The sequence below is a fragment of the Anopheles bellator genome, chromosome 1 (genome assembly GCF_943735745.2).
Source record: "Anopheles bellator chromosome 1, idAnoBellAS_SP24_06.2, whole genome shotgun sequence".
Lineage (NCBI taxonomy): Eukaryota > Metazoa > Arthropoda > Insecta > Diptera > Culicidae > Anopheles > Anopheles bellator.
Genome location: NC_071285.1, coordinates 34,993,897 through 35,019,313, shown reverse-complemented (window position 1 = coordinate 35,019,313; position 25,417 = coordinate 34,993,897). Strand labels below are relative to the sequence as shown.

At 47.0% G+C, this 25,417-nt stretch overlaps 2 protein-coding genes across 2 annotated transcripts in view; both read right to left on the bottom strand.

Moving 5' to 3' along the window:
* LOC131216678 (segmentation protein cap'n'collar) overlaps positions 1-14,577 on the bottom strand; it is a 36,838-nt gene extending 22,261 nt beyond the window's left edge. Inside the window, exons 1-4 of the mRNA XM_058211230.1 lie at positions 14,253-14,577; positions 13,579-14,216; positions 11,394-11,591; positions 11,189-11,279 (exon numbers count right to left, since the gene is read on the bottom strand). Coding sequence (XP_058067213.1) covers positions 11,189-11,279; positions 11,394-11,591; positions 13,579-14,216; positions 14,253-14,577 — 1,252 coding nt within the window. The remainder of the gene's footprint in view (positions 1-11,188; positions 11,280-11,393; positions 11,592-13,578; positions 14,217-14,252) is intronic.
* A 2,753-nt stretch (positions 14,578-17,330) lies between these two features.
* LOC131211102 (aminopeptidase N) lies at positions 17,331-24,619 on the bottom strand. Its single transcript, XM_058204459.1, has 11 exons — positions 24,496-24,619; positions 22,543-22,641; positions 22,427-22,465; positions 22,160-22,348; positions 22,007-22,089; positions 21,739-21,920; positions 21,465-21,645; positions 19,971-21,405; positions 19,750-19,892; positions 18,325-19,089; positions 17,331-18,254 (listed from the first exon to the last, which is right to left on the bottom strand). Exons 1-11 carry the CDS (start codon positions 24,617-24,619, stop codon positions 18,108-18,110), a joined length of 3,387 nt encoding a protein of 1,128 aa, XP_058060442.1. The 3' UTR covers positions 17,331-18,107.
* Positions 24,620-25,417: the final 798 nt, after the last annotated feature.

Here is a 25,417-nt window from a genome sequence, read left to right as displayed (position 1 = left end):
CAGAATTGACCATTTTCTAGAAGCCATCCGCCAGGGAGAACATCCACGAACGGCGATCGCTAAACACGATGGCGCGCCGCGAGATAAGTGCGCGCCTTGCGTTGTGTGTCTGTGTGCCGTTTTTCGTGAATCTTCGGCTTTGGCCACTCGTTCGCCTCTTTCGATTCTCGTCCGTGTTTCCTTTGTTGTTTGTGGCCTCTTCTTCGCTCAATTCTGCGCGCCACACTTGCTTCGTTCACACTCTTCGCCGATGATCGTCGGTCGCGGTACATAAGAAGCCGCGGTGCGGATGATCGTAAGGCTGGAACCCGAAACTCTACACACGATCGATCGACCGGCTCTGAGAGTTCGCCCGCTCGCGCTATGTACTAGTCGCCGGAGCACATAGAAACCAATTATGGAAAATAACCTTCAACTTCACAACATACCAAAATGTTTTCAAATTAGTCTTTTTTACCGTGGCCGATGCTGGCCCCCGCTTCCGTCGGTGTGTCGTGTCCTTCCGTGTCTGGCTGTAGGAAATTATTGTTCTTATGACTTTGGGGGTGCCCTTCCTCTTCCCGGTCCGTCCGACTCAGTCCCAGTCGTTGTCCGGGGGGGCCCCAATCCTAGTGGGCTCGCGGTAGATATTATTGTTTTGCGTCATGCGCTAACCAACCTCCGGCCGGTCTTGACCGGCAAAAGTGCACGATAAACCAATATTCACGCACACACACACAGCCATCGCACAACGTCGTCTTACCTTGGCGTACTCTTCCTCTTTTGGCCGCGAAAACTGCTTCTTCTCCAAACGCTTTGATCGTTTTTCAAATTATTGAACAAATTGAATTGGAGAATTGGGTTGCGCTGGTCAATTTGGTAATCTTTTCATTAGATTTCAGTTTCATTTTCCGCCGGCGGCCGCGGCGAGACGGATCGGGGGGCCCCCCACAGCATTTTCGTGTGCGAGTCAAGAGCCCCGCGTCCGGTACGTGCAAGAAAACGAGAAGTGCTTGAACGAAAGTAAAATCTGACTCTCAAAAGTCTGGGGCTGCGGCGCAACCAGGAATCCGAACGTGGAAACATTTTGCATCTCTTATTGTTGGGGAGTTCGAACGGAGAACGAACGAAACCCAAAGTGATCTGCACAAGTTGCGCCTTTTTGGTGCAAAATTTTTCCAGGTGAACGAAAACAAATGGCATTATTTTGCATTAATTTTCATCAGTTCTCTACAATCGATCGACCGTGTTTTCCAAAACTGTATGGCTCTAACGGCGTACATGGAAAACGTAGGCTGTGTGCTTTGTGGGGTCTATGAAAAGCTTATGAAACGTAAAAAATAGGTTCCAAAAATTCCTAGCTTCCAGTTTTTCGGCAACAGCTCGAAGAAAAAGGAATCCTCCGACCGTGCTTTAGTACCTACGTGTGGCAGACTGTCAGAAAAATATGACTAATGGTCCCGCTGCCTTCACGGCGACAGTTCAATAACTGCGGCATTTGAATAAGAAAATTTTGATTAATGATTCCCACCAACCAGCCAGGCTCTCCCTCTCTCTTTCTGCCTCACACACGCGTGGAGGCCACTCCTTAGGCAGGGTCTGCCCGGGGTCTGCGCATACGGGGGTCTCGAAGGGAATAAAGGACCTTTTCCCACTGGCTGAAATTATTTCTATTATATTTTTCATATTGAGAATAAATGAGAAGCAGCAATATCCTGCAGAAACATAATTAATGAAACTAACGCACTCTACACACGCTCCCGGCATGAACTATAAAAAGGTGGCCTTTTCCGAGCGGAGCTTCTCCGTACCATACCTTCGATTCCTTTTTCCACTGTTAGTAATAAATAATGGGCCACCATTTTACTCCAGGGAATAGAGATGTTTCTCGGTCGGAACAAAAGTGTGTGCGTGGAAAAATGGCTGTGAGCTGGCCACTCGCTCTCGATGCTGCGTCAGCTGCAGTCAATTCAAAGGTCTCCTCTGGAAGACAAATTTATTTACGAGGAGCAGCCAAACGGCAATTTTAAAGGCAACGATCCCTGAATTTTATTTTGAAAGGACAGTTGCGGGGACGGTTGCTAGTTACTGAACTTTGCCCCGTACCGTGGTGACATTATTGTTGTGCACTTCACAGGGCAATCAGGGGAACTTGAACGGCCATCGTTGTTTCTTTTTTATTGTTTTCAACTCGGCCGATAACATAATAATTTGTTGCTGGAGCAGCTATGTTAGGTGTCAAATTGACTAGATTCTTCAGAGAACCAGATATTTTGGGGATATTCCAGATATTCTCAGATATTCTGAGAACCAGATAACCAGATATTCTTTCGACTGCGAGTGGTGGAATGGTTCCTTGAAGCAGGCCAAGACCGCTCGGCGGTTGTAGCCGGATAAGTAAGTAAGTAAGTAGATATTTTGCGGTTGATTTAAACGAAAGAAAAAGGCGAGCGTTCAGCGGTTTCAATTGGTGCTGTAGCATTGGAGTGTTCAGTGGTTCTCTAGCTTTCAGTGCCATTTTTTGCGTAGCACAGTAGTAGCCACTATACATGTAATGATAAATAATGTATTATTATAGTTAAGACAAAGGTTTAAAAAGAAATGTCTTCGTTACAGCTTCGGAGAGACCACTGAGTTCTTACGATTGATTGATATTTCTTCCGGTAATTCTTTTGCAAATAGATCTATAACGGAAATAGATCTAATTAAGGATAAAAATGAGGAAATGAATGCATGCTGCAAGATATACTTTAGCATTCCAGATTAGTGCTCTGTCATGGTGTTTGAATTGGCAACTTGGCGCTTTCCATATTCGGGACGCGATTGGAAGCTGACGAAGAGCCACCTGGTGCTTTGAATCATACAATTCTCGTTCATGAAAACATCAATGACTTAACCACGTTAAGAGCATAAAGATAAAACAGAGGTTTTTTACCTGGAACAACTATTTTTTGCTGATACTGTTGAACATATCAACATGTGATAAAATATTTTTTAACATCAACCGTATAGTTTTAAAGTCTACATCTCTCTAAAGACATCTCTAAATAAGCTAAAAATAATACTACAAAATTACGTTCTGATAGTAAAAGAACGGTTCCTCCTGGATCCGGAAATACTTGTAGTAAATTGTCTTTCGTCTCAAAAAACGGGATGCGAGTTAGTTCCAATAGATCCAAACATTTCAAACATTTTGATAAGCCAAGGCAACAGGGACACACGTACCTTCTTCCGCTGTTTTGATAGGCGATGTTACCTTTGCACAGGCGCTGACGATACAAATAGTTTAAGACGCTGTATGGCAGAAAAACAACACTCCACATATATTCTGCTTTAAATCTTAGAACATCGGGGACTGTGTCGTATTTATAATTCTATGATATTTTTGTTTTGTTTGACTTTTGACCCGCAACACAACAGTCAGCAGCTTACTGCTTCTAGCACACAGAAATCAGCCAAAGGATTGATAGAATTTTCGCTTTCTCACAACAACACTGCCCTCTGACTAGGATCGGTTCACTGGAGGATAGCACACGGAAAATGGCCTGCCGTTCGTCATTACCTTAACATTAACCTCTACCACTCATCCACCACTGGAACAGTACACAGTTTTACAAATTTTGTGACTTTAACGTGTACGTTTCGCTCACGCTATCACCTCGAGAGGGACTCCTTGGTACTACACCGCATCCGAATCACGATCACGGTATTCTTCAATCCACTCGACACTTTTGCGTGTCTTCCAACCACTTTTTCAAACATAAATCGTGGCGTACTTTTTGGGCCATCATTTTAAGCCACTACTAAAACACACAAGCTGGGCCCTCTGGCACCTGTTTCATCACTTTCAGCTCGCTTTAGGCGAGATCGTAAGGAAACTCGCGTAGCATTACTGCCGTGTCAGTAATTTTCGCTTCCGACACACTTAACTGCACAATCGGAATTTTTGGTTTTCAAAATTTCCTTTTTACACCTGTGGGTCAGTGGGCTTTTCAGCGCCCTCGAAGGGACAAACGTTCTCTGGCGCTCGGTCGAAGAACCGCTTCCGCCTTAGAAATTCGCCATCTTTTTTGGCTCCAAAACCGTCTCTCAACGACAAACTGCGACAAGCGGCTCAGCACAGCGCGCACCGACCAAACAAACCACACAATATAAATCACCATGTAATAATGACTCGAGGAAAAATGTTCTCTCCACAAAGATGCCCGTGTCTCGGCACAATCGCGCGCTGGATTATGGTTGTGTTGAGCAGGGCGGCAGCAAACATAAAAAACATGGGAAGAATCAGAAAGAAAACCCGCTCTGCCGCCGCTTACAATACACTCTTGGCCGGCTCCTCGGACGATCATCACTGCCGCCGAATCCGAACCTATCCGAACGGGCCGCGTCCTATTCGTTCGTCACCCACCCGTGACCCTTTTCTTTGTGTTTGTGCGTGTACGTGCGTCTGTGTGTGTAGGACAGAAACTATGGCGATATTATTCGGCCCACATACATATTATCCGCAGAGTTTGAGGTGAAACTAAGGAAGCTTTCTGTGTGCTCTGGCCGTTTTCTGCGCCCGGTCTGGCCCCTGCGACTCATATGTGTGGTTGGGAGCATGTACGTGCGACTGTCTGTGTGCAACGCACTCTGGCCATCCCATAAAAGCAAGTCGTCGCGCTCTCGTGTTTTCCCTTATATTACATTCTTAACAAAAGCGTGCCGACCTCCCTTCGGGGTCCCGCCAAGTACATATTCTGTGGCCCTGTCGTGCAGCAATAACATCACGCTTTGCAACATTAATCATGTGAGGTAAATAAAGGACCGCGGCGGCAACATAGTGATAGCGGCACACAGCCATCGTAGTATGCCATATTTGATCACACAACCCGCAGCCGCACATCGCGCAGAAGGCGTGGCTTTCGATCAATTTCTCTCCCTCTCTGTCTGTATCTCTCTCACTCGCTCTCTCAGCGTTCGCTGTGTTTTCTTTGCGAACCTTTTCCCTTTTTCTTCATTCGCCCGATCGCTGGACAGGAATTGGTAGTGAACACGCTATACACACGCTCCCCTTGTCATCCTACATACACATACACCCATACACTATGAAGCCAACTTCCCTTAATTGCATTCTATTCGACCGCACCGAGTTCAGAGCGTTTATGGCGAGCGCGCGCATTCCCTTCTATGTTGGGAGCGCTGCCGGAGAGCACGGCAGAAGAGCAGGAGCTTACGGGCCGGCAGATACGACGGCTATGGAGGCGGCGGAAGGATACGTTTTGATTGCCTTCGATCCGTGGACACCCCACGGCCGCCTGAGATTGAGCGTAGGATCCATCTCCGGCACCCATTGGCTCCCGTCACGTACGGAATGGTTATTAACGAAAAATCCATGGGGGATTTTTGTTTCGATTGTTAATGCGTTCTCGTTCTCCGTGTGACGAATCGTGCCATAATCACCCTGCGGTCGGCTGTCCTCGAATTGCCTTTCCGCACACTAGAATTAATGAAGTCTTTACCTCCGCTAAGCCCATCTCGGAAGTAACACTAATGGAAGCCTTTCAACGAATTTTATGCTAAGTATAAAAAACACGAAAGAATAAATCGTTTTCATCAGTTACATCAACAAAGCAATGAACTTAGAAATTGCATTACAAAACAAACGCTTTTATGTTATTGTGAAACGATTACGGCAGTTCGCTAAAGGATAATGGGAAGCAAATATTGTCCGGACCCGGAAGCCTTACAAAAAGATCACACTTCACCCCGTTCTAGTTATTTAAATTTGAGAGGAACACTCTTGGACCACTCATTGACACAAGTAGCAAACACGAACATACTTGAGTGGAGGCGAAATTCTGACCGAAGAAGACCAGCGCACCACGCCGGGGTGTGTCTTTCACAATTCGCCCCACAAAAGTAGCTGGATCATCAAACTTTTATGCACCACAATGGTGACGAAGTAAAAAAATTCGTTTGTCATACGAATGTTGCACTTTCTTTCGGAAGGTTAGGTTTGTTGGCAATGAATAATTAAAACAACGCTGCTATGCATTCCGGCATTTCGTAGCATGTTTTGGATACTCAATATTGACGCCGCCGAACTGTTTTTAATACTTTAGTTTGTTCAGTTAACTGTCGAAAAGTTGATGAAAAGTAGTGAAACCATCACGTATTGATGGCAACGGTTGGATGGAGCTTAATTGAATTCCTTTGCAGAATAAGACACTACATTTTAGAAATGATTGATATAAGATTCTTATCATAGGGGATTGTCGTACCGCTATTTACTGTGGAAAGTTATAAAACTGTAATAGTCTAGATTTTAGTATGTGTTGGAATGGCCGTATTTATCACCGATTTGAGCTTTTGAAGTGAAGTTAATGCACTCTTAGAATTCGAACAGGCGCCCCTCGCATAAAAAAGCGAAAAATGGGTGTAATGTACGCGGTAAAACGAAACTGAAAGACAGCTGAACTGAACACGAAATTGAACTTTAAAACTGAAACAAAGATGAAAAGAGGGGTTTGTCAGGCTGCAACATTTTAGCTTAATTTTGGCACATTTCGAGGAAGAACAGTACTAAACATGCCTATATACAAATAATATAAATAAAATAAAATATCTAAGGCAAATTTCCATCGGAATAAACAATATACAGTAAGTCAAACACTCATTCCAGAACACGATCCCATGGCTTGCTCTGCAGATGTTAAGTTGTTCGCAAAGTAACGCAATTTGTTGCTACAACTCTTGTGGAGCTTTTGTTTAAAAAATGAATGATGTAATACCCTTTATCCTTTCGTGAAACGTTCGAAATTACATTACAGAATCACATCATGTGGAAAGTAATCGAAATTTCCATTGAAACACATTTTCCCATGGCTTTCACATCTCGGCCACACAAAAGGAGGTCCCATCATGGTGGCACAAGTACCGCCTCTAAGCGTATGTGCTCCTCTTGCAGCGGCGACGCGTTTTGCGACATGCGCAATAAAGAAGGCATTTTCTTTTTGCTAACCCTTGGGTACATGGTATGTGCAATTTTTCTTTCCCTCTTTTTCTGACGCATATTTATTCTTCGCTTCGCATACTTTCCTAGGCGTTACAATGTAACTTTATGCTTTGTTCGCTATCATCATTACGGGCTGTGTGTTACTAGGAAATAGGCTATTTGATTTTATTTCGATGAAAAATTAATCCTCGTGACGCAAATAAATGATGGCAAATATGTAGAAAACAAATACGAAAATTCTACCCAATAATGCGCATATCTATCAGTCACTAAAAGGTCTCGTTTTAGTTCAGAAAGTTCACATTTTAGTAAAAATTTGATCATGTGACACATAACCAATTTCTATTCTGGTTTCACGACTGAATTGTTTGTGTTAACATGTTGTTTTCATCAATTAGCATTTGAATGTTAAAAAATATCTCTATTGTGGCACAATGCTTTAAGCTGCATATAATCTTAAGTATCAAAGAAGATTTAGCCTTCCAATTGGCCAAATCCGTCATCTATTTAAGAATGCTTATCAGCTATCAAGAATGTACCGGATGGAATATAATATGATGAATAATATGAATATAATTTGAATATGATGGATGATTAACTCTCTCAATAATCTCGAACTGAATGACAATCCTACACACTAGAGCATTACTGTTGCTGCCATTCTCCATATAATCTCGTTTCATGCTTTCAAATGTTTGAAAATATTTCAGCCAGTCATGTCATGGCGAACAATCGTCTTATTTGTCTTGCGTTCATACAGCTTTTTCGGTCGCTGGTAGTGTGGTTTTAGAATGTCCTTATTACGTATTTTCATTTAAGAAACTTTATTCGCATTTACTTCTCGTTTCTGCACGTTAGGTGCCATTACGGTGTACATATTTTGAGGAAAGAAATCTATGTTTGATCCTCCATTGCTGCATACATCCACGTTTCGATTAGTAATGTTAGTGTTGAAGTCATTTGCGTATTAAATTGAAATCTTCAAATGGGGTGTTGTCAATAAATATCATATTATATCATATCATTTTTACTACTAAGTAACGTCCTATTTTTCCTTCCTGTTCAATTTAGACATTTCCGAATGGACTCTGAAAACCTCTGCGTCTTGAATGCTTCCACAATACAAAAGAAAGGTAACATTGATGCACAATTTACATAAAACCGTAGAAGCAAATGGCGAAAGTAAGTTATCATCGTTTAGGTCCTCCGTACGTGGGTTTCTGACAACGTCCATGGCCGAGAAGAAACGATACTTTTAAATTTCTACAATGAAAACACCCTGCACTCGTTTTCTAAGGTTTTACAAGCAAAGTAGACACTCTGGAAGGATCATCCCTGTTCCGGTGTCCAGTAATGTCGTTGTCGCAAACAATCCTAGTAATGGTTTTGTACTTTGTCCTGCATTTTCGCAGGAAGAGAGGAAAAGTATTCACTTTTCCCGCTCTCCAATGGAACGACCAAAAAGGCACAAAAATTCATCGATCCATACACAAACAGCTAAAACGCAAGCAAACATGAGCGAGGCCGAGACCAGCGCCGACCACCCCATGTCAAAACCGTGACTCTGTCCGTGTTCATTTATTTTCGTTTCCCCCTGCGGAGCATTCCTGGTTTCTTGAGAAATGGCCGACGACGTCAATGCCAGGCCAATGTGCCAGGGCGGCAAGAGGGCACTGAAACCGCACCAGCTTATCGCGGCCGACAGCAACATCCTTAACGAACCCGCGGCCAGCCGCCGTCGTCGTTGCTCGTGGCGATGGTTGTGGTTGCTTCGGTGGCTAGAACGAGCCCTGGGCCGCCAGCGCGCAGTTCTCCATTTTCCCCCAATGGCGTCCTTTTTACTGATTGATGATACCGCGAAACAAAGCCACGCTTTCCATTTACTGCTCACTTTCTTCTCCCTCGGTCTCGGCCGCCCGACCGCGTTCTCGGGCTCCCGTCGCCCGTTTCGCCCGGTGCTGCTCTCAGATAATACCCCGAGATGATACATTTAATAATACTCGCATGCTATTTTCTTTTTTCTTCGCGTTTCTCCCACGCGCGCTTTCCGTCTCTGTCTCCGTCTGTCCGGGTGGGGGCTATGGTTTGTTTTCCTCTCTTTTTCCCACTCAAAGCACACAAAGCACCTTTTCTCCGTGGACTATTATATCGTTTGGGGCCCGCACTTCTCTAGCCGGCGACGACTGTGGCCAATGTTCCATCCATGAAACCAAGCGTGTTACAGGATCCGTGTTGATAAGTTTATGGAACCGGGGTTTAAGCCGCCCCCAAGGAATGATGTCCAAAACTCAAGGTTTCCCTATGCCTGACGTTGGATTAATCGAAGATTACGGACACTTTTTGTGGTTTCTCTCTTACTCCGGTTTTAATTCTCCGTCAACACGGGAACAAAGTTCCGTAAAATATGAACCACGAGGAAACGTTCAAGAAAAACTTTTCAATTCACACGCGTGGTTGGGTTTCTTTCGGGGCCAGAGGGTATGGACCGGCAAAAAAAGGAAAATACACCCAACCCGCGCGTCCCCGCATGCCACATGGTTGGCGACGGGTCTGTACGCCTTCGGATCAACGTGGTCGTCGCCGTCCCGCGTGGTGGTAGTTAGTTGCAAGCAGCGAAGCGAATACGCAGCGAAGCCCTAACTGCGTCCGTCCCCCGTCAGCAACCCGCCGGAGGGAGGATGAAAAATGAACGCGAAATGAACTTGCAGTTTCCACCGAAAAATAATGGAAAGCCGAATTATATATCTCTTTTATTGCTCCACATACATAAACTACGGGCCCTGCACCGGGCCCACGGTGCTCGCGTCGCGCACAGTGGCGACGCCGCGGGAAGGAATTAACGAACACTGCGCGGCCATATATGAGCCGGTGTGCTTGTGTTACAGGCTCGGGTGTGTATGTGTATCCGCTTGCCGCGACAGTGCGGCCTCTACTTAATATGGCCGCCCGTGTGATGGGCCTCGAATGGGTGTACACAATTCAGCGGCAATCAACGATCCCTTTTATTCGAGAATAGCCATCGTACTGTGTCGTCGTCGTCGTCGGTTTGCCGGGTTCCTTCATTTTTCATTGCATTTTTTACAGGCTGACGCACAAATGATCGGCACACACAGGTACATTAAGCCAATGCCAACAGCAGATGGAATAATATCATACCACTGCCCGCCACAATGGGCCGCACCGTTTGGGGACAGCATAAACGCTCCGAGGTGCCCCACGGTGCGATGTTCGGAATTGGAAAAGCCGCTGGAAGCCAAAGCGGCATTTCGCCGCAATGGCCGTTCCACCGCAAAGCTTCCTCCTACTCTTGGTGCTTGGCCGAAACATATTAAATATACAGTACAGCAGATAAAGTGCGACGGGATCAAGATTGGTAAAATAGATGGAAAAATATGTGATATACTATCACACACAATCGTAATTTACCTATTAATCATGCCCAAAAGCGTAAAGAGTGGTTGTCTGAAAAATCAAACGTTTGGCATACGCGTAAGCAGGATGCGTTGAAAACAGACTCTAATAAACATGGGGAATATATTGAATGTACAAATATTAGTAGGCAAAATATGCTAAGGGTAAAGTATCGTATAAATAAACAGGTAACGGATCAATATATAGCAGTAAACATGAAAGATAAATACAATTCATACGTAAATAATTTAGTTATGAAACTTATTTCCTACCATAAATAATATAATGACATAAAACATGATACTGTTTATACTCAAATCATATGATCAAAGTTTAAGCTAATATGAAGATAAATGGACGGAAGCAGCAAAAGATTTGCAAAATACCCAAATCCCCAAAAAATGTGTATGCTAACATTCATAATCGATGACGACGCGGTGAAGCTTGCGTTCCGCTGTCACAAACAAACCGAACTTTGGCCCACCTCGGCATGTCGGTATCGTTTAACCCGCCTTTCATAGCGAGTTATTGTTTGCTGGGCCCTAGGTGCGTAAGCCTAGTAATAAATAATTAATTACCAGGATACCCTGCCACTGTTAACCACCTCAAGTTTGGCTAGGTATTCATTTCACAACCATGCCAGGCGCACAAACAAACGTGGAGCGGCTCCATTCTCAACCGTGAGTCAACAGGCTATTGGCTGTGGTGGTTCATTGATTCAATATATAGTTAATGAACTTAATCGAGAAAGCCATTGTGCTGATGTTAATGATACTGTTTTTGCCACCTAAAATGTCTTACCCGTTTCCGTGTCAATCGTGTACGATAATCCAGCCCAGGGGTCCAAGCTGCTATCATCCGCGACATCGCGTTGCTTTTCTCCATCGATGTTCTGGGACAGACATTGTCAAAAAGGTATTAACAAAAGATTTCTTACACGAAAATGGCGACCCTATGCCATTGGTGCTCAGAAACGCATGCATAGGCCACGTGCGCTGCTACGTACCTTGTCATTTTTTATCTCGAGCAAGGCTTTCAGCTTCTCTAAATCGTCATCACTGTCGGGTTTGATGCTAGCAGCGGCCCCATCGGCAATAGACGAGTGTGCCGTGTCCCTGACGTTGGCTGTGCTGATTGCGGCATTCGTCAGGGTAAATCCAAGATCGACATCTTGTTTCCAGAGCACTTCGATTAGATCCATTTCCTAAAATAAACGAAAGGTACACATCAAACACATAATTAGAGCTCGCGGATCGACGATTTTGCAGGACGACGTCGGATCGGGTTTTCAATTTGCTGGGTAGCGCGTAAGTCACCGGTAGTTGAAAGAACCTTTTTGATATGTTTCATCGTTTTTTTGGTGTTGTTCCGGAGCACCTCACTTTCACTCGGTATAGTAAAAAACCAAAACACAGAATCAGTGTCCAGAAGTAGTAAAATTGCAGTCGTTCAACGTAGCCTTTCTCCTTTTACGGGCGCTGCCTACCCGACCAACAGATACTTTGCGCCTTGACTGAGGCGAGCAGTGAAGCACTTCAACACCTGCCTTGCGGCCAGTTTATCTAAACCCTTCCGTACCACTGATAATGACGTTATCGCGTAACGCGAGTGGTGAGATAGCGAACAAAAATTAGATAAACCTCGGTAAAGACGTTGGCATGTCCCGTTGTGCCCCCTTTGGGTACCTTTTACCCGTCTATCGAAAAATAGGGGGCACTGTGAAGCAATGAAACACAATGGCCCAGACCACAACGAGCTATCGAAACGACTTATATGACTTAAGCATACAACATCTTTTGTACAATTATGCGTATTCGCTTATGAAAATGTAAAGATTAGAAATAGGCCCGATATTTTTGAGGATCGATCAGAAAAGTATCGCACTCGATTGCGCAATCAGTGTTAGTGTTATTTGAATCATATTCTATTGCCTTGCTGTTATCTCCGCCTGGTGATCAGCTAAATTGCAAGTAGAAACACACACATTTTGTTAGCTAGTACTACATGACGGCCCGACAAACGGTTACAAAAGAAGTTATTATTATAACCAGTTTTTGATTGAATTGATATTAGTGATCAAGGTAAGACAGCTTAATCGCTTAACTTAAGCGTAAAAGAGCTTACGACAGCTTAAGCGTAAAAGAAATGTAAAATACACCAAAAACGAAAAACGTCCTGTAAGGACTTCGCGCCAGGTTAGAAATGCTTCAGAAAATCGTATTGAGCCTCGAAGGACCGACCGGAAACAGACGAATTTACAAGTGTGTTCCAACGGCATGAACCGGAGCTTCCAACAGCATAATAAACTTTTTAGTACTTGTTTAGTACAAAAGCTTTCCACGATTTCCGACAGGTGGCGGCAGTGTCGCCTCGCGCCACATTTTTCGATTCCGATTCAAACAATTACTATCCCGTTTATCGCCAAAACGCTCAAATACGTTGATGACGACGGAGTTGACCGACATTTGCACGAAACGCGAAATTGTGTTTCACGTTTTTAAGATCGTTCACCACGTTTGCGTGGCTCGCGCTGCGTATTAACAAACTGTTTGTTGACAAGCGTGTGCTTCTCAGCACTGAATCGCACTCTTCCTTCCACACATTCCTTTCCACGCACCCGTTCTGGGGCCGCTAAGCACCTTGTTTTGCCTCTCTTTTGCCATATAAATAAGTCTCACACACAACATTGCACATCCGAACGTTCGTTATTTTCGTTTCGCATCTCTGAGGTCATTCCGTTTTCGGAGTTTATTCGAGCACTCGAAACAAAGAAGCGCAAACCGAGTAAAAGCCGGCCTGCTGTGCACTCGGATTGCAATAAAAGAGAATACCAAGCTTGTATATTCCTTGAAAAAACTGCACCCACCGTAAACGCCACACTCTCCGCGGCGCCATTCGTCAGGTGCCGCGCCAACAAAGGTCAGCGAATTTTATTCGGGACAATCTTTGTCTGTTTACACTTTTTCCCCCACGGGCGATATACGGGGGAGCAGACGGCAACCTCCAAGGGCAGGATGTCCTACCATATTTCAACTAGCTGAAACACATCCCGCCTACTGGGTTTGACCGCAATTGACCGTGCGAACGTGCGATTCCTTTGTGATTGTATCGACCAAATGGCGTCACAATATGATGAACGCATAATTTGGCCATTCGATTGGTTTGAAAATATTATTTTTTTCATAATTTACCTCTTGCGTTAGGTCTTGCGCTGGACCACCGTTCGGTAGGGGGCTTTTTGGTTCGCTTTTATCGGACGTAAGGACACATTTCTCCTCATCTTCACTATCCAAATCAGTGCTCACTAAGTGTTTCTGCTGCGTATTCGCTCGATCGCTCCGATTGAACGCAGCCGGTGCATTCTTAATAGCACCTTGTTCCTGTTCGCCATGATCGTGTCGCTGATGCGTTTGATTGACCGCAGCGCCAAGCATTCGCGTTGCATCGGATGTTGTCGAGGAACTTGTTGTGGCGGCGGCGGCCTCTTCTGAGTCCTCCTTTTTCATGAACTCATTCGCCGAGTTCATTAACGACCGTGCCCTGAGTATGGTATCTTCGATATCGTGCACCACTGCTTCGGGGTCGAATTTGGCAGTCGGATTCTCCAGCAAGATTGTATCGTAATCGTTCAAATCTGCCATATTCTGCTCTATCACCGAAGTGCTTTCCACGAACAGATCGCCGTTGAGGAAAATGTCTTCAGCATCGACATCGAAATTCGTCAGCACATTGGCCAGCACCGGTGAAACAGTGACATTGTGAGCGTTCGGCATCGTCGTCCCGCCTCCCGCTGGAAGTGGAGACGGTGGCCTTTCTTCGACAATTGTTCCTCCACCTCCTCCTCCTCCGCCGACACCGCCACTACCGGTAGATGATGCGGTATCCTCAGTGGCCTGAATGTTCAGCAGGTACGTTTGCAAGCCGCGATAATTTGGCTCGATAAAGGGCTGCTCGAAGCGTGACAGATCTTCGATGATCGGTGGCAGGAACTTGCGGCTCACATAGGATCTGTTCGAGTAAACCGGGGCGGCCAGCGGTTCCAATTGCCAGTCGCCATCGCCGACACTGGCAAGCCGACCACCAGCACTCCAGTGCAGATCGAGGTAGTTCTCGGGATCAACCCGCAGCAAGCTTAGCGTGAGCACAAGCGTCAGCAGGTGCTCGGTAAACATCTTCTTTGTTGTCAACATGATGGCCGGTCACTAATGTTGGCACAGGATATGCTGCCACATTCATCGGACCAAATGGTCCCCAGATTTCTATTTCTTTAGTCTGTCGCAGTTGTGTTCTTCTTCTTCTCGAATATGTTCGTTGCTTGAGCGAAGCAAGTTTTTGCGCAATTTGTGTGTCAATTACTTCTCGGTAAGCAACTGGTCGGCATACTAAGTTTACACAATGTGTGGCCTTTTTTGCTTCGCAATTGTCAAGTGCGTCGCTTTACATCAGCCGAACCGGTTAATGTATTCTCTCTTGGCGAGCCCGCAGTTTGGTTCCGCGTGCCACACACCATGGGCCGCGAAACGTACACAACCGTACTGGCCCACTCTGCCTGCTGGGCATGAATCACCGTCAGCACACAACTCTCACAATGATTCGCTTTGCACGCACTCTCTTTATCTTAGTTTTGCACTTCGCGAGGCTAAATGCGTGAAGCTGGCACCTGCTCCATTGCAGAGGCTGCTCCGATTAAACACACGTCACTCGATGCATCTCAAGCAGCATCTATTCGGTTCTACAGCGAACGGCGAAATTGTCCTCCAGTTGCACAAAACGGACTAAAGGGAAAAGCACGGCAGCCGAACTTTCGCTACGCAGGTAACTTCAACACTTTCATCACTCTTCGCACTGCGAATGACGAACAACAGACGGCCAACCCCGTAACAGATGTGTACGATGGCCCCGAACTGGCATAGCTCCCCGATCACCACCATAAATGCTGTCGCGATGGCCAAAGGCGAATCGGCTTTATTTTGAAACAAAGATCGAAAGAAAACAGCAAGAAATGTCCCTTCGACACAGAGGAGCCGTATGGTGAAATCGTAATTATCATACTGCCTTCTCAGTCATTACGCCGCATACATTTCGCTCAAGTATGGCGAAGCGTTTAAGCCGTCACATTCAGCACTGCAAACGCGTGTGCCGCGGCGTGTTGGGAGCAACTTGCTTCATGAAATCAAGCCGTCTCTCGTGGATCGCTTTGTCCCCCCATCGTTGACTTCTGAGTCTGAGCTCGGTTGTGTGTATATTACGAGCGCAAAGCGTACCGATGTTTCCAGAACAAATTGACCATCCCCTCTCCCCAGCAAGTGTCCACGGCCGCAGCTCGCTCGGGCTACGAGACGAAGTTCTGAACCGGTGCGCGTAAACGTGGACCGCTTGCGTCAGACCATGAGCCGTGTTGTCGTGTGTTTGTGTTTGCATACGAAGGTCTCGCTCATTCGTTCGTTCCGCGTGATAGCATAGGAACTATGTTTTTGGGTGTTTTTTTGCGTCCTATGCGCGTGTTAAACGACGACAGTATGTTTTACATCGATTTTGCAAATCATGGCTAATTATGATTGAATCGTTATGCGTGATGTTAGATTTCGGTGGAGATGTTGATGATGCCTGACGATGGGCCCTTTGCCGATGCCATGATTTTCGAGAATAACACGCAAAAATGCGCGACAAGTGAAATTTGAATTAGTTACTTAATGCAGAGATCGAGAAGCTTTCATCGCCCAATCAGCAAAAGCAATGTGTGGCTGAAATATGGGTGCAAATGCGAAAAAGGAAGCTTCTTTGGAACAGCATCCTCAACCGTAGTGAGTTTTGGGCGGCAAACGGCAGCAAATTACTGTGGGCACTGTGAAGTGGCGAGATTATCCATCGAAATGAGAAGATTGATGTTACAGCACTAGCTTGTGATATGTTATATGTCCGTTTATTTATTTTGTATTATTTCGAATCGACCATATTTACTTAAGCACAGTACAACACACCTGTATGATCGTGACGATGATTATGTTGACGAATAATTATGGTTGGTTAAGTGGGTTTACATAATGATGACGGTGAAGGAATGATTTTCATCGAGATATTACCTGATGATGGTTCGCTATGTGGCGAACGGAAGGAAGCGTCAGTATATTCTGTTCCGGCGCTAAAGACTGCATCAGCGGCAAATCAAAGTCACCCATTTGGAGGAAGTCCTAAAACAAAACAATGTATAATTAGTAAACATTAGCGTACAGCCGATAGACCGCATCCCGCTGCGCATTATTTCGGACGTAGAGAGCACCCCAGGGGAACGAATACCGCCACCACTACCATTACACGCATCAAACGGGCGGTCTAATCTTTCAACCAGAAGAACCTGTTGCTTCCCGTGATTCCCCTTCACAGGCCATAGATTCCCAACATTCACCACGGTGCACCCGATTTTCCTTCAATTTCCGGTACTTACGGCGCGCAAGTGGCGGTTTGTTATTGAGTTGATTAAATATGACGTAAATATATCTTGCAATTTCGAACACGCGCCGCACGACACAACCGGAGCTAAGTTTTTTCGTTCTCTCTCTTCGCGACTAGCACGAAATTAATCATAGACCTCCACGCGTGTGTGTGGAGCGTGATAAGTGAGTGACGTTCGCCAAAATAAGACGTACATTCGCGGACGCCGTTTAGAGTTGCTGGGTGACTACTTCTAATTTTGAATGCTTCGGTTGGCCGCTGGAATTGTGCAACTGATTTAAACGCTAAGAGCCAATGGCTTGTAGCAAAATAAAGGCAATAGCGAATAGTATAGAAACAAAATTCACTCAGTTTCACACCATTTTATTTTCCTTTTCTTGTGATTTTGCGATTTCGAGCTCGTCACTGTTCTGTTAGTCTCCTGATCTGCAAAGGAAAATAGTCGATTGAGCGAGATATTGAATGTGATAAAGAGTTACATGTGGTTCAAACCAATACTGAACACTGATTATTCTTATTCAACAGAATCGATGCTAGATGGACATGTTTCAGGCGGTATACATGAACACCGAAAACACAGGATTGTATATTAATGATCATTACTTCTGGTTCATTCACTAGCGCCAAGATTTACTCAATGCTGCCTTGCAACTGGTAACCGGAGTTCTATTCAAGTGGGATTGCTTCTAGAGCACACCGTGTCGTTCATCCTAGCAGAGCTTCTAGCACAACACCATCTAGCCATGGAGAGTCGGTGATTTTTGTGCATTTTGAGGTCTTTCTCCCCTCGGCCTCTAGCGTATATGGTTTCCGTTCTCTTTTTTCACTAATATTCTTAAGTTACTGGCGAGTTATACGATATAAATTGTCGATCACACAAACTATTCTCTGCGCTCTTTGGTAACTTATATGTTATGGAATATATATATATATAATCTGTACACCTATATACCTAAACGTAGACAGTGGAAGATTAAAGAACACCTCACCACCGGCACGCGCCCTCTTGGTATCTATAAAAGGAGTCTTGAGATTGTACTACGATAAATGCATTCTTGCTTCTTCTTTTGTCGTCAAAATTGTCATTTGTTTGCTTCGCGTTCCGGATCCCCGTTGCCAAAAGAAGGTGAGCGAAAAACATCGACCACTCGTAAGCTGAAATGGGAACGGAATCTGCTAATCGATGATCATGGTAAAATATACATGCATAGTCTGACTAGTAGGAAACAAAGACGAAAAACTATTGCTCGTTTGCATGATTCTTCCATCAGAAGTGATATTTGTTCTCGATCCAGTTGTATATGGATGCTTGTGAACGGCTGACCCACTCCACGTTGGCGGCCACCGTGCTAAGGGTCATGTTTAGTAGTTTTAGGCCGGGACCGTCGCCGAACCGATTGACCAACGATTTAAGCTGCAAGGATGGAAATTGAAAAGATTGTAACGTTAAACCGATAACAGAGGGCCGTGTGTTTCTTTTATACCTCGTCGTAATCGAACTTTGTCGACCCATACTGCGTGATGGCGGAGATGACGCGCGCAAATTGTACTGTGCCGCGCCCAAGCTTCGATTGGAAGTCGAACCACTTCGCCTGCAAAAACCGACAGGCCATCGCCCCGCCGGTCGGTGTACCAGCGATTGCGTCCAACACCTGGACGATCTCGAACACGGGCAACGTGATGACGTGTGATAGAAGCCGATTTTGCAGCCAAGCATCTTTGGTCACGCCGAGTGCACGCAGCAGCTCCATCCGCTCTTCCAAGACCGAACTTCGTTCGCGTCGTACGGCAATGTAGCGGTCCCAGCAGAATTGCCAATACTGAAACTCCCCAGATAGCACTGAACCGATGTAGGCCACTGCGCGCAAATTCGGTGGTATCGGTGTAGATTGGGTGGTAAAGTTAATCACCAAACCCTTGGCGTACTTGATCGTGTCCGATTCCTCCCAGAGTGCCGCACTGAGCATCAGCACCGGACGCAACAGCTTTACTTCCTCCTCGCCGATGTCCTCCCATCCGATCGCTTGAATCGATTTGGCCAAATTCTGTCGCACGTATTCAGCGAGCACCAGGTAGCACTCGGAGTACTTCAGAATTTTGCGCCACTTCTCGAGGTGAGTCGTACCTAGCGTCACTGGACCCCATTCCTTTTCTTTTGGGAAGTATGAGATTAGCTCCATGGCCGCATGGCACGGTATCAGATTGGCATGGCAAAGGGTGAAAATGTCCGACACCAGCCCTACGCGGTCCTGTTGCAGTAGAATAAATAGATAGTTCAGTATTATATAGAGTTGAAGGTTACGTTTTTCGACCCAACCCTTCGTAACTTATAAATAATTTCTGTATGGCATAAATAATCGATCGCATCAACCTGAAAAGCCGATGAACCAGCGAAGAGCGGTAAAGGATCTTTATAAATGGTTCGAAATTAAAAATGGATATGCAGACCCTAAGAAAAGGCACATTTGTTGCCTGTCTATCACGATTTTGACGTGAAACAAGTTTCCAAGATAACCTTGAGAAATTCTCCATCGCATGCCAAGATTTGTGAGTGAGGTCAACCCGGTTTTCGTTGCGTCCTTACACGACAATCAGAGCAGGGGTCTCAATAAACACCACCAGATCGATAAATTCGGAGCTTCGGCAAACATTTCGCGTCTCGAAATGCCTGAGGTTCACAGGCTGCCGATGTTTCGACCTAATTTTTGGGCATAGTTCTAGAATTGGGAATGTTCTATCTAAAAGCTAAAGCCTTTCCACGGCGCAATGCAAAATTATTCGTATTCGTATCCGATTGACCGATTTAAAAAAAAAAGAGCTTGACATGCAATTCGTCATAGGACCTGTACGACCTAATCGAAAGCAATTGAGGAAGCAACAACAAGACACCGTAAAGTATTGAGACGTACCTGGGTGCTGAACACATTGTTGTTAGAATGCAGTTGGTCAACCAGTTTGATCCAGTTGGCTTCATTGTACAGCACTCTGTAGTATCCGGTTTGTCCGTAGTTGATCTTAATCCACTGTGCGGTGTGGTTGAGTGTTATGATCGCTATATCAGGCAACAGAGGAGACACAATTTTGCTTGAATGTGTTAGCTGTGCACGCTCGCAATGGTATTTCCACTTACCTTCACTGGAATTAAGCCACACACTTAAACTCCGATGATCGTGTTCTGGATCCTCGTGTGTGGTGTCGTTGCCGTTCAACACGTCGGTTGTGTAGTGGATGGGAAAGACCCACCGGGAACCGGCATTACCCGTTGCAACACCGTTTGGTGCTATCGTGGTGCTGGTCGTTGTGGTTCGTCCTCCTGCATCGTCTCCTTCGATCTCTTCCATAGGTTCATCGTAGATTGCGAGGTATTCGGCCGGGCGGAAATCCGTTTGCCGCACGATAACACTGGTCCCGTTTAACGTCACGTTCAGCAGCGGGAAGGCGGCCGTGTTGGTCCACTGGGTCATCATTTCCTTCACGTAGCGGCTACTGTTGACCTGCTTTGCACATAGCACCCAAAGATCAGCCGGTTCGGCCGTCTGGAATTGGTAGGTTCTTAGAAACTTTCCTAAGCATTGACGAAAGTTGCGTTCACCGATCGCAGACTGCAGCATCGACAGCAGGGACGCCGATTTGTCGACAAAGAACGGGTCGTTGTCCCCGGTGTCGCTAGCCCCGGCATTGATGCTGTCCCAACCCTGCAGAGCGTCGATGTCGAGCGCCTTGGTGAGCGTGTCGATCAGAAAGAGTTCCTTCATTGGCCACAGCGGCTGAATGGTGGCCAGCAGAAATCGGCTCAGGTATCGTATCAGTCCCTCCCAGAGCCACTTATTTTTCCAGGACTTGGGCGAGATTAGTCCCCCGAAGTACTGCTTCACGATACCTTCGGATATCTTCACCACCGACATGTGGTACTCTTTCCCGGAAATACTGTTAGGCTCGTTGAGGAACGACGTCCGGCACACGATGAGACCGAGCGAGCTCGAGATATCGTCCAGTAGCGAGGGTAAAGCAACAAAGTCAAGCTTCGACAGCGGGTACGCTACGGACAGCCACTGCTGCAGGTACTCCAGAATGTCGCGCGAAGTGTGCAGTATGAATGAACCCTTGCCAATGTGGGTTTCCGGTGCATAGAACGAATATGCCGGTGCGGTTCGTATCAAAGCAGTGTCACCGGCCCACAGGGCTTCTCGGTCGTCGCCGGCGATGGTTGGCGTAGTGACCTCACCGACCGGATGCACCGTAACGTCACTTTCGCCGTGCGCAGGTTCCTTCGTCGGGAGGTTGTTGGTGAGCTTGAACAGATTTTTCGACAGCAGCACGGCGGTCAGGTTACGGAATGGCTTTTTATCGCTTTTGGACACCTTCATCGTTGGGGGCTTTCCATTTGTTCCCGCCGGGCCTGAGGGCACGATTGCCTTCCCTGGTGGGCCACCACCGGCCACTTTGCTCACATTAACGCGCTGATACTTTGCGGACGGCTCGAGCAGTTCCCGCTTGAAGTCGCTTATAACCCAGGATACCGAGTCGGGTGGTAGCGGTGGGGTTTCGGCAAAATCATCACGCAGCTAGAAGCATTCGTGTTAGTCAGCGTGTTTCTTATCGATACACCTATTCCGGTACTTACCAATCCGGTACCCATGTAAAATCCGACATCGTCCGTATCCTGCACGATCGAGTTCGACAGCCCTATGTGGAAGCGGTCACGGAAGAGGGATATTTTGAATGCTGCCCTCAGGTGTGGCTCGTCGAAGCATGGAAACGCCTTTCTGGTGCTGCCGGGCTTGAGTACCGTTGCCGCTAGCGTTCTGTGGTCCAGGGAGACAATCATAAAAAATGAAATCCTCTAAGTAATTCAACCTTGGAAACATGGAAAAATTTCGCAGTCCAACCGTGCGTACTTTTTCACGTCAAAATCTCCTTCGAACTGGTCCAGTATCATCTTCGAGTGCCATCGTATGCTGAGCGTGTAGTTTGCCTTTTTCCGAAGCTTTTCCCGTGTTTCGATGTACAGCTGCTGGCGGGGTGTGTACTCAAGCATACGCAGAATTTTGAGCGCGAATCCTTTCGGTCCCACCAAAGCCTGGCGAAAAACAAATGACGACAAATTGGGATCATCTCATCATTGTGGGGACACGGTGGCCCGAAAGTCGTGCCCGGCGTGGTTACCTTCTCGGTAATGTTGAGGTCCTGTGCGTGTAGCACCACAAAGTTGGTTTCCTTTTCCACGTACAACTCTATCGATACCTGACCTACGGGCGAATGAATTCATTATGGATAGGGTGTCGGTTCCGGTTACGGAGGAGCGCTTGCTGTCCTTACCCTTTACATCCAGCGTCGTCAGGTTGGGATGTATCGTCAAAATGTACCGGTTGGGCTTCACGGTGTTCGGCAACGTCGGCAGTAGCCACGGAAACGGTTGCCCGTTTGTCGCGATGGGCTGGAACGGTTCCGAGCTGTTGTAGCCGTCGGGAATGTAGCCGGGAGGCATTTTTCCAGCACAAGGACACACTGTAAGAGCAACAACACGGTTTAGTATTGTGTTTCTCGGAAATATTTTTAAACAACCGTTGCACGAACTGCACTTACCTGTTTGTGGACCCGCATAAGCTATCACCAGAGCGGTGGCTAAAACAGAAGAATGTAATTGAAAATTATGGTTACATTCGGGCGCTACTGAAGGATGCTGCTGCTCGGATAATTACCCAGGAGTGTCCCCAGCACGGTCGCCGTAACCAGAAGTGCCCGTTTCTGTGAGCAGACTGCAACCCCATCCCGGACCGGACGCGAGGAGCTATCGCCGCCTGGAATAACAAAAGGAGGAGCCGTGTTCGTTTACTCCTTTCGATCATCTGCAAAGTGCACATCAACACTACAGTTTTGTGCAGATCAAATGTAAGAAGCACAAAATGGCCGGTGGCTTGACAAATGATGGAACAGCGCGACAGAAGAAAGTGGTGATTGGAACAGATTGAAACAAAAGTCGCGCACAACGGCAGCCTCTACGACAAACAAGCGTATCGCCCAGTCGGCCGGTGTGTAGTGTAGAGTAGGTCACAACAAATAAATGTAAATACCTGTAAGGAATGCATCGTCGTCAGAGTCTGGCTCCGTCATGCCGATGCGTTCTCTGCGCCACGGTTTGCTGTTAGGGCCACCGCTGCCGACGACAGATACCTTAACGGGTCCCCCCTTCCGTTGCTCGCCAGCAGCCAACACGGCGGCCGCTGCTTGCAGAGTGGCGGTGCGCGGTACGAATCAGACACGTTCACAAAATGGGGACAGAAACGACAGGGGATAGGATTCACTGAATTGAGCGTGTTCTCGTGGCTGCGGAACGCATCGTTGACTGAAGGCGGAGGAAATGGCGAAAAACAACGCAACGTGGTCGGAAACGGCGGCGCGTGCAGCAGGAGGCTACGATGGCTCCACACAAACAGGCTATGTTGGCTGCATGATTTGGCAAGGTATTTTTGGTGCCCTTCAAGGATACCCCGCCACGCAGCAGGATGCGTCTTGGGTAACCGTATTTTGAAAGGCACAAAAAAGAGAAACGCGCGTTGCAGTAGAACGCAACGTGGAACTCGCCGACGGCGATAAATATAAAATGCAGATAAATGGACGGAGGACCGAGCCTGGTGGGGAACCGTTTTCAAACTGGCCAAGTTGACAGACTGGCCAAACGGAGTGCACACGCAAACGACTCAACGTCTTCCCTCACCTTCAGGCACAGAACAAATAGCCAACACAACACCACCGGGACGAGAACGGAGGGCGCACTTTTCCGGATGCGGTCCGGTGATTGAATTACTACCGTTACGAAATGGGCCGCGCGAGCCTTAGTGTCGATAGCGCCGAGTGCTTCACACCAAACCGGATGCTTGCCTGTCGGCCATTAGCAACCGCGCTAGAAAGCGTTCTTTCGCAACACAGTGGCCACAAGACGCGCTCGGTCCGACCTAGCCTTCACCCGTTAAAAATACTGCCCTACGGAACTCTACGTGCAATCCCGATGCGACTGCATCGGAAGGGTGGCCACCGAAATGATGGTGCCCTGGTACGAATCGAAGGACGGAAGTGTTCTTGAGAAGCGTTTCAGTTGATTGCCAGACGGGGGCAGACTATGGATGGCTGATGATAGCGAATCTGTCAATATTTTTTCACATTTCTACTTCCACACCATCCACGGCACATGCGCACCGTGTGCGCGTGCGGTGGCCGCGGCAGGAAAAGCGCTTCCCGTGACACGGTCCAACGACGCGTCCCTTCGCACCCCGGGTTGGCCAGAGGGATACGGAGGGGGATGCTAGTGCTAGTGCGCGACCTGCGTGTGTTTGTGCGCCACTGTCCCACTGGCACGTGCACGTGTGTGCACATATCACCAGCGGATGTCCTCACTGATACTTCGCCACGGATCGGCGACGTGGAGAACGGGATTCGGTGCGGGATGGGAAAACAAGTTGGTAAATAGAACATATCGTTCTCCAGCAGGAAGTGGAGAGGTGAGCACTAATTTACACGTTCCGGTTCCGGAGCCACGCGATAGCAACTACGACATACGGGGATAGGACCAACCAAAAAGCACGTTTGGAACGGCGGCGCAAAAACCCAAAACTGAAGAGAATGTTAAAGAAAAAATGGATGTCTCGCTTGCTTACCGAACTTGTTTATCCCGTTTCGCTTCTTGCTGTCGGTCTCGGAGAGCTTGTCCATGCCTCCGCCGAGCGGCTCAAGCTCCACACTTTCGGCCATGGCGACCTTATAGTCATTCCGGCGCTTCATGCTGCTCTCTGTTTTGGTGCACTGCCGGGACTCCTTGGGAAAATTCTGGCGGTCTCGGGCGCTTCTAGTTTCTGGTCGTACTCTTCGTCTAATGTCTAGCCGTTACTACCAACACTACCCCGACGGGGCGGCAACTACGTATCGCGCGCGTTGTTTGCGGGGCCAATAGACGACGGACCGCAGCGCAGTTAGACAGAGACCGAGGCAGCCACGACGACCGACGAAAGTACTCCACTTGTTGATGACACAGAGCGACCGTTGCGCGAAGAAATTGTTTTGGATTGATGTAGCAAAGCTTGGGCCGGACGTACCCGCGGTACTTCCGGTGAAGCAAGGGAATATGATATGCTTTGAGTTACGCGGAAGAAGATGTTCCCCGGGCCAACCTAGCGTCGTCGCGACTAGAGTACTGCGGGAGGGCGAGGGACACACACAGGTAGACTTGGTACTAAACAACCCTCAGTAAGTCGTAAAATGTGAATAAGTATATGCTCTCTGTTCTCCGCTCCTTGCTCTCGGTAAAATTTGTTACAAACAGCCAAAAGGTGTAGAGTTATCAGATATGGATTAGTCAGTAAAAAGTACTGTGTGTAGAATGTAGGATTGTATTGTTGGTATGCCCTATGATGTGGCTTGTAATTCTCGTGCGTTCTACTAGCCCTGCCACTGTGTGCCTCGCTCACCGTACATTCTCCGCACACTGCACAGCAACAGCAGCACTTTCGTGGCGAGCGTCCTTTTCGACTTTCGCCTTCCGTTGGCCCGCGCCGCGTGTTGTTCCGGTGCGCCGAAGGTCTT